General features: G+C 33.4%; 1 protein-coding gene across 5 annotated transcripts; it reads left to right on the forward strand.

Annotated features, from left to right (window-relative positions):
- Positions 1 to 2184: 2184 nt before the first annotated feature.
- Positions 2185 to 8572, forward strand: LOC103498424 (extra-large guanine nucleotide-binding protein 1-like). 5 transcript variants are annotated; one of them, XM_051079395.1, is made up of 9 exons: positions 2185 to 2401; positions 2672 to 4065; positions 4167 to 4304; positions 4395 to 4496; positions 4590 to 4763; positions 5340 to 5526; positions 5680 to 5930; positions 7577 to 7740; positions 7821 to 8572. In XM_051079395.1, the coding sequence occupies exons 2-9, from the start codon at positions 2950 to 2952 to the stop codon at positions 8389 to 8391; spliced, it is 2703 nt and encodes a 900-aa protein (XP_050935352.1). In that variant the 5' UTR covers positions 2185 to 2401; positions 2672 to 2949; the 3' UTR covers positions 8392 to 8572. The 5 variants fall into 5 exon arrangements, with proteins under 5 accessions (XP_050935352.1, XP_008459240.2, XP_008459242.2 ...); XM_008461018.3 differs by lacking the exon at positions 2185 to 2401 and having other exon boundaries at positions 2572 to 4065; positions 5689 to 5930; XM_008461020.3 differs by lacking the exon at positions 2185 to 2401 and having other exon boundaries at positions 2659 to 4065; positions 7925 to 8071.
- Positions 8573 to 9592: the final 1020 nt, after the last annotated feature.

Genomic DNA, 9592 nt, shown 5'->3' on the forward strand with positions numbered 1-9592 from the left:
AGGCGACCGGGTTACTCAAAAGATCTTGATTGAGACCCCAAGTCCAAGTCTCAAAAGAGTACTATTACCGGTTCTTCCTCTTCATATGAGCAAGAGATGCACTCTAAAGAGGTTCGGGAACTAATAGCTAGCCTTGAAAACGCTAATCGATTAATCGAAGAACAACAAAGAAAGTTGGAGTTGCATGCCCAACAAATGGAAGAAAATGCCCGACAAATGGAAGAAATGAGGAAGATGATTGAGAAAATGAGTTGGACACAGAGAGGACTGTGAACACTTGGGTTACATATTTTTCAACTTTTAATTTGTTTAATTTTTTATCAGTGATATATTTCTAAGTTTACTTTTATGTCATTTGTAGGTTTGGAATTCTTTGAATTTGGCATCCACTGCAATAATTAGGAGATAGTGTAGTTTTTTCCTTTTCATGTAATTGTTTTGAACAATTTAAACAATTTGTAATTTTTCTTATACATTCGGATTTAGTATTTAATTTTATAAATTATAATTTTTTATTTTAATAATTTTTTATTAACTTTATTTGTTACCTTTCGAATCGAAACCCAAAACATACCTCACGATTAAAAAAAAAAATGGAATAAAATAATTAAAAAATATTATAATAATTTCTCCTGATGCCTTATGTGCGTCAAGAATAAAGCCATTTCCCCGACATCATGGAGAAGGCATCGGGGACAACTTCTCTAGTGTCGTGTTGGGAGAAATGTACACCCGACGCACGAAGGAGACGTCAGGAGTACACCATTGCAGACGTCCACCATCTGTCAATATTGACAACGTCGGGAATAAGGCATTCCCGACACTGTCTCATTTGCATGTCAGAAATTGCTCTCCTGATGCAGTACGCCCGACAGTCATTTTGACGGCGCATCTGACGTCGGAAGAGGTTGTCCCGACGCTTTGGATACAAAGACCGACACTTTGTGGTGTTGGGAGTTCTCAAAATCCTCTTGTAGGGCATCTCGGTACTTTACCTTTACTACTAATTATAGTTTTTGTTTTGTTCCTTTATTACAACTATTTGGATCGATGTATGTAGCTACCTATGAAGTGGTGTATTTCTTTGCATGAGTATGATCTAAATAATAGATATGAAACATCACATTATTTGCCCTATTATATAACTTCGAGTTGAAGTGGTTATACACTACAAGAATTTTTGTTTCTAGGAGACATTTTTTTTCTAGCAACGTGACAGAAAATGTCGGCAGAGATATGTTGTGTCCACACATTTTCATTGCGTGGGCACATCATCGTTTCTATCGACGAAAATATATACAGTATATTTGTATGGATAGTCACATCAACATTATTTATTATGTAAGGATGTGATCGTGTCGCCATAGATATGGAAAACTAAAGTAATCTAACTGTGAAGTTATATTTGTAAGAATAATCACATCATTTGCTTCATTACAACTATTCGAGTAAAAACGATGCATGATGAAGTGGTGTTAATTAACGTCCTTTTAACTATCTGTATGAACATGATTTAAAACATAAATATGAAACATCCATAGAGATGTGATTGAAGAAACAATTTATATCTTTTGCCCTTTAAAAGATTTAATTTTTTTTGTTATTTTATCTCTCTTCAAACAATTACAACTACTTGGGTCTAGCAACGTAATTAAAACCTATTTGATAAAAGTACTAAAACATTTTTATTTTGTCTCTTCGAATAATTACAATCTTAATTTAAAAACTACTCTTAAAAAAGTACATAATACTTTGGTGTAACCTCATGATTGTACTATTCTCCATATATCAAATTTCATCCTAAAAAAAGAAAAAAGTCTAAAACTATTATTTTTCTTTATAAAAAGTTTGAATCTTGCCATTTGTAATTGGACATTTAAGTAGACTGGATAAAGATAAGTACAAGTCTAATATAATCTTTTAAACTTTTAATTTTATCAAGGAAGTCTCAATTTAATTTTTATGAATAATATCCTTTAAATTTCTAAAATTGTTTAATTTTGAATTTGGTAAAACAAATAAATATTTTTAATAGTTAACATAAATTTAAAAAATTAATTCAGCATTTTATAATAAATTTAAGTGTCATATAAAATAGAAAAACATATTTAATTAAAAAAAAAGTGAACTTGTAAAAATGAAAATAAAGTTCAAAACAAATAAAAAAAATGTACTAAATTCAATAATAATGGAGCCCTTTGCAGAACCAAGAACAAGAAATTCGGTAATGGAGAATTCGGTAAATTTCTCCCACATCCCGCTCTCGTGTTATGCACGACAAAGAACTTTGAAGCAATATTTCGTTCTCTCTATAGCAGAATGTTCTTAATCGCCTTTCAATTTTGAGTTCATCTTAGACAAATCGGAAGGAAAAACGTGGAATGGAAGGAAGAAAGAACTGGTAATTTCTCTGATTTTCCAATTTGACGTATTGCAATCTAATTGATTATAATAATGACCAACACCTACCTTCTTTTCCACTTTCTCTTTTAAATTTCCTCTTTTATGTCCCTTTCTTGTCAGTTTTCTTCTTACTCGAACGCGTTCATTTCCACCATTGAACTCTTTTTCAACTAACCCAAAGTCTTCTCTCTAGTCTTCGTGTTGACTGAGTATAGCATTTGCATTCCCACCATTATTATTCTTCTTATTATTATTATTATTTTAACAGGACACTCGTTTTCCTTGAACCCCACTGTCAAAAAGTCTTCTGATTCGACTTTCTTCAACATGGGTTTCCACTAATTCACAATTGCAACTTCTTCTTTCGATATTTTCCTCCACTGGGAGCTTTTTTTTGTTCGATCATTTGGATTTGATGATTGATCGATCGTTTGTTTTTCTGTTTTGGGGGCTTGTTTGATTGGTTTTGCTTGATGGGGTTGGGTTGTAATTGTTTAAATCGTTAGATTTGTTGTGTTTGAATTTGTGTTGTTGAATTGTTTAGTTATGGCTGGGATTCTCAAAAAGTTTTTTCACGAGAAGCCTTCTTCTCCTGTTAATCATGAGGATTTTACTGGTGAATATTCTTTTGCCATTGAGTATAAAGGTCCTGGAATTAATTACGAGATTCCTCGTGCAGTTCCTATAAATGTTGATTATATTCCAACTGCTTCTGTAGTTCTTTCATCATCTCAATTCAGTGATGATTTATCATCTCTGCCTGTGATACAACCCATTGTTAAGAAACTAAAGAGGGGTTCAAGTTCCAGCCCTAATTCTGTAATTTCTTCAACTTCAGAAATCCAGGAAGATGGGGGCGTTTGCCTCCATGCCAACAAGGAAGATAAATGTAATATCAATTCGTGTGATGGAGTTGAAAGTTCTAGTGAACTTGAGAATTTCAATGAGCTGAAAGGAAGAAGAGGAGGGGTAGAATCATTGGAAATTAAGAATGAAGAGGATTTTCAAGGCTATTCGAATTCCAGCGACTCGGAATCAGTAGAATCGGGTTTGAGTTCGTCTTCTGGAATTTTTGCTGTAAGAGAGGAAGAGGAAGCTGACAATGAAACTCAGCCTAGGCATGGCAGAAGGCCATCAGCTGTTACCTTTCTTGATCCCCAAACGAGCAACACTATTTCTGAAGAGGCTGAATCAAGTCAATTTGAGGGTGAAAGCATTCAAGAGATGCCTCGAGCTGAAAGGAAAGGAAAAAAAGGATCGTGCTACTTCTGCCTTAAAGGAAACCGTTTCACTGAAAAGGAAGTATGCATTGTTTGTGGAGCCAAATATTGCTTTGACTGTATAATCAGAGCAATGGGAACAATGCCAGAAGGAAGAAAGTGTATCTCTTGCATTGGGTTTAGGATTGATGAATCAAGAAGGGAAAACTTGGGTAAAAGCTCTAAAGTGCTCAAGAAGTTGCTTACTGACTCTGAAATTAAGAGCATAATGTTGCATGAGAAAGAATGTGAAATAAACCAACTACCAGCAAGACTTATCTACGTCAATGGCGATCCTTTAAGTCGACAGGAACTGCTTATGTTGCGAAGTTGCCGAAAGCCACCAAAGAATCTAAAACCAGGACAATATTGGTATGACAAAGAATCGGGCTTCTGGGGAAAGGTCCTCTCTCTTTGATTGATTGATTTTATTTTATCTTTTGAGCATGTAGAAGAAGCGATTTGCACCATGAGAAACTTTTTAATCTGTTTTTAACTGAACAGGAAGGACATGGACCGAGTCAGATAGTTAGCTCCCAGCTAGAAGTTGGAGGTCGGATCAAGAGGAATGCTAGCAATGGCAATACGAACGTGTGCATCAATAATCGAGAGATCACTAAAAAAGAGCTCCGGATACTGAAGGTTTTCTTTTACTTAGTGTTCGTATTTAGTAGCTTTATTGAAATATAAAAGTATGCGCAACTAACAAAAATGAGATCATGTTGCTTGCAGCTGGCTGGAGTGCCTTGTGAAGGAAGACCTTCTTTTTGGGTTAGTGCAGATGGATCATATCAGGAAGAAGGAATGAACAATGGGGGAAAAATATGGGACAAGGTAAACTTTACGCGATAACGTTTAGTTTGGTTTTTCGTGCTCTATCTTATATGCAACAAACTTGCAAGAACAATTAGTCACCTATCTCTGCAGACTAGAACGAAGCTTGCATGTGCCCTTTATTCTTTGCCTATTCCTTCTAATTCTGTTCGTACTGGAGAGGAAATAGAGGACGGAGCTAAATCTGTTTCTTCCGAGCAGAAAGTTCTTCATAAACTTCTACTTGTTGGCCACAAAAAATCTGGCACGAGTACCATATTCAAGCAGGTAATTTCACTTATAGTGCTACATTTTATGCTTCTTAAAACTTTTACCTATGATCGTGTTAACATTCTTACTATTTATGATGTTAATCTTAACTTTAGGACTTGTTCAATCATTGTTTTGATAAATATTTTTAATTCATAATAAAGTTCATTGATTTGCCTGAAAGCCTTGTGTCAAGAAAGCAGATGGCTTGCAGAAAAGGTTTTTAATTCATAGTAAAGTTCACATATGTCACCAATATATGATTTCTTTCTGCTGTCTTCACATATTCACACTGTTGTCAACCTAAACAAATATTGAAACTAAAAGGTTTTTATTTCAAGCCTCAACGCACATTGCTGTGGGGCCTGCCTCGTGAAAGACAAGCCCTTAGCCATTATTGGGCTAAGAGTGTTAGGTCCCTTCTTGGTTGTACTTGGGATCCATTACATACCACTTCTTTACCTCTCTCATGTTTATTCAAACTTATTTTTACCCAATTCTTCACCTATTTATCTTTAGTGTACAATGAATAATGTTGATATACAAATGCTTATCCTATATACTTCCTGATGAGCAGTCATTTCTTCATTTTAGGCCAAACAAATATATAAAGTTCCTTTCTCTGATGATGAGCGTCAAATGATTAAGTTCCTGATTCAAAGGAACTTGTATTGGTATCTCAGTATACTACTGGAAGGACGGGAGCGTTTCGAAGAAGAGATTTTGATGGATGAGAAAAGTAAACAACCAGTGAATGATCCGTCCAGCTCATCAGCAGCAGGTCTGTTGTAATTCCATTTTCAGATGGTTTTCACTTTAGTCGACCATTTGTATTAAATATTTCAACATTGATGATTTCAGTCGATAAATTACGATATCATCCTGACTATATTATTCTGATGTTCAATGAACCAAGCAAATTGACATTTTTCAGTGGTTACAGGGAATGAAAATCAGTTGGAGCGGAAGGACATCTATTCCCTTGGCCCTAAACTGAAAGGATTTGCAGATTGGCTTCTTCAAGTCGTGGTTTCAGGGAACTTTGAAACCATATTCCCGGCTGCTACACGTGTGTATGGTCAATTAGTGGAAGAGTTGTTGAAGGATGAAGCCTTCCAAGCCACATACAGTCGAAGGAACGAACTAGAAATGCTCCCACGAGTTGCTACTTATTTTCTTGATCGGGTGAGTTTGCTTTCTGGGTCATTACTGTTGAATTCCACCTTAGAAATAATCTCTTGCAATTTTTCTTATACCTTTTTTTTTTAAAGGCAAGATGTTTAATCATTAAACTTAGTTGTTTCTGAGGTGTGTCCATTAGACTTTTTTTACTCTAAAAAGTTTCTAATACCATTATAAACCAGTATAAGTCATATAGTGTTGAAAAGTATTCAGTTATTCACTAGGTATATGGACTTCTGATTTTTTATCTAATTGGTCTCTATCATGGTGATTTCAGTTGAAGATTTACGTGACATGTTGATTGTATTCTCTAAACCAAAAAAAAAAAAAAAAAAAACTTACCTTTTTTGAGTCTCTATAGTTCAAACTATTTCTGGTAAGCCCTTAAATTTTCAGTTTTCTATAAATACTTACCTTTTGGTTCTTGGTGTTAATGTTTGGTTATTAATTTAAGTTAATTTTCACTAAGTTTTCACAGTATTAAAACTAATTAAAAAAGTTTACATCATAACTATTTTAAATTAATTAACGGAATGTTAAAATTCAAGAATGAAGACCAAAAATGAGCATCAATGAAAATTGGAGGGTAAAAGTATGAAATATTGACCTGAGACCGAATGAAACTAAATCTAGAACTCAAGGGCAGAAGTGCAACATTTTGAAATCTAGGGACAAATAGAAGTTAAATTAAAACTCATAAGTAAAGATGTAAAATGTTGGAACCTAGGGACCATATGGAAACTAGGATTTATGTAGGGACACGTAGAAATTGAATTCTGAACTCATAGGTGAAGGTGTAAATTAAGGAACCATATAAAAACTAGATTCGATTCAAAATTTGGTGATAAAGGGAGCATTTTCCCCGTCATAAATTAAACACTGATGGGGCGTTTGGGGGAAGGGTTGGATTATGGGGGGTTAGGGTTATGTAATCCAACCCCCGTTTGGAGGAAGAGTTATATAACCCTAGTTTTAACTCATTAACCCTTCCTCAACCCTTCTTTAACACTTCTTAACCCTTCTTCAACTTTTCCTCGATCCTTCTTCATAACATTATCATAATACTTCATTCATAACCCTTCCCCCAAACACATCTTATCATAACACTTCCTCCATAACCCTCCCCCAAACACATCTTATTATAATCTTAGGTTTATCTTAACACTAGGTTTATCATAACCATAACCCCTCATAACCCAACCTTTCCCCCAAACGGCCCCTGAAAGATTTAGGGCTTATAAAAAATCATTTGAACTATAAACTCAATTGGAACGGTTTTTTAACCATGAAGCCTGTTAACCCTTTTGGTCATTTGGTTACCAACATAAAAACACCAACGCCTCTGACCTTTCGCCATACGGATGCTTGTAGACATGGAGGTTTCTTCCTAGTTATTGAAGAACGTTGAAATAACTTGCTCGACTTTTAGCTTAGAATTCAAAACCATTATGCAGTAACATTAGAAGGTGACATATTTTTCCAATGGTTTAAGTTGTTTTCCTGTATGGGTTCACCTTGTTGTAATTCAAGTTGTGAGTGTTAAATTTCATTAATTTCCCCCTGATTGGTGTCTTGCTTTTGAATACTGGACTATTGATCATGATTCTGGATCATCATCTTTACCAAAGTAAATTTCTTTATCAATGCAGGCGATTGACATTTCAAGCATAGAGTATGACCCTTCTGACAATGATATCTTGTACGCTGAAGGAATCACCTTGTGTAACAGCCTCAGTAGCATGGAGTTCATGTTCCCTGAGTCACGACAAGACTCCCTTCTCGACCCTCCTTATCAGCACGATCTGTCAATAAGGTTGCTTTTTGCTTAGATTTTTGCATACAGTGACATAAAGTTATCATCAGCTAAAAAAACCCGATTCCTTTCTCTTTTAGGTACCAGCTGATTCGAGTCCATTCCAGTACCCTAGGAGAAAACTGCAAATTGTTGGAGATGTTTGATGACATAAAAATAATCTTATTTTGTGTCGATTTGACAGACTACGATGAATTTGATGAGGATGATAACGGAGTTCTAACAAACCGAATGATAGCAAGCAAGCAACTGTTTGCAAGCATTGTGACACATCAAGCCTCAAGAGGAAAGAACTTCCTTCTCATACTCAACAAGTTTGATCTCTTTGAAGAAAAAATCATCCAAGTTCCTCTTGCTCAATGTGAGTGGTTTGTCGACTTCAATCCAATGATCACCGGAAGAAGTAGCAGCAGCACGAACCCGACATTGGCACAACGAGCGTTTCAGTACATAGCAGTGAAATTCAAGAGATTGTTTTGTTCTTTGACAGATAAAAAGTTGTTTGTTTCACAAACTACAGGGATGGAGCCTGAAAATGTGAATGCTGCTTTGAGATATGCAAGGGAAATAATCAAATGGCAAGTTGACAAACCTAACATCAGCATTACCGAAGTTTCATGTACTAGTGTTGATGCAAGCAGCTTCACATAGCTAATCAAATATTTAAAGAATGCATTGTATATTTCATTGGTTATTTCTTATAGAATAAAATAGTGTAGCACAAATTCAAGTGCTTTGTAAATTCTTGATCTTTTAATAGTGTAAAGCTAAAGAATTAACATATTTATATTCACTTTAGTAATGTTTTAAAATTTTCAATTTAGGGTATTAAGGCATTGTTGGATAGCCACTTGATTTTGAATGGTTATTTATTTTTTGTTTTTAAAAATTGTGCTACTTTGCTCACATTTTCTTTGCAATTATTATTGCATCTTGGGTTTTTAAATATGATTTGGTAGTGGAATATGGTTGGATAGTGGTTCGAAATCTTTTTATATATATATATATATATTTATTTTTTTCTCTATCTTTAAGCTAATTCTCAATTTCATCTTAGTTTTTTTTAATTAGTTTTCATCCTTTTTATATTTTACATTAAACTATTGTTTCATTGTAAAAAAAAGAAAAAAAAGAAAAAAGAAAGGATTAAGATAACATTTTTTCATATATTTTCAAATTTATTCAATTTTAATTTTTGTATTATTAGTAAATCATAAATTTAGTTCTTTAAAATTAATTTTTATTAAAATTAATTAGAGAATGAAAATTAGTAAATAAACACAATATATGAATATATATCTAAAGTTTATAGTGAAAATATTAATAAAAACAAGTAACGATAAGATCTACGATATGAAAAAATTGAACAAACTATAGAGACCAAATGATATTTTAACCAAAAGAAAAGAAAATGATTGTAATCGACATATATTTATATTTAAAGAGGTTATATGAATTTTATTATTGATATGCTACTTGTTTGGATGGATTTAGTTTCATGTTTGAGTTATTATCGGTTTGGTTTTCAATTTCCTTTTTCTCTTTCTTTCCGTCTTATAAATTTATTTTTAATTTCGCTTTTGTTTTTAATAGATCATTTTTTATTTTTAAATTGAAACTGAGACTATTTTTTACTTTCTATAGATTGAAGTTTGCACCATAATAATTATGCTTTTTTTTTTTTTTTAAATTCTCAACAATAACTATACATGTATATTACAATAATTAAAATACCAAAAGAACCTAAGTTTAGATTTTATTTTAGAGAAGAATACCTTTTTTTTGTCTCTAGGGTTTGGGTCTAATTTCTATTTATTTCACAAATTTTAAAATGTTAATCCCTTAAATTTTG

Source organism: Cucumis melo, chromosome 11 (genome assembly GCF_025177605.1).
Source record: "Cucumis melo cultivar AY chromosome 11, USDA_Cmelo_AY_1.0, whole genome shotgun sequence".
NCBI classification, from domain to species: Eukaryota; Viridiplantae; Streptophyta; class Magnoliopsida; order Cucurbitales; family Cucurbitaceae; genus Cucumis; species Cucumis melo.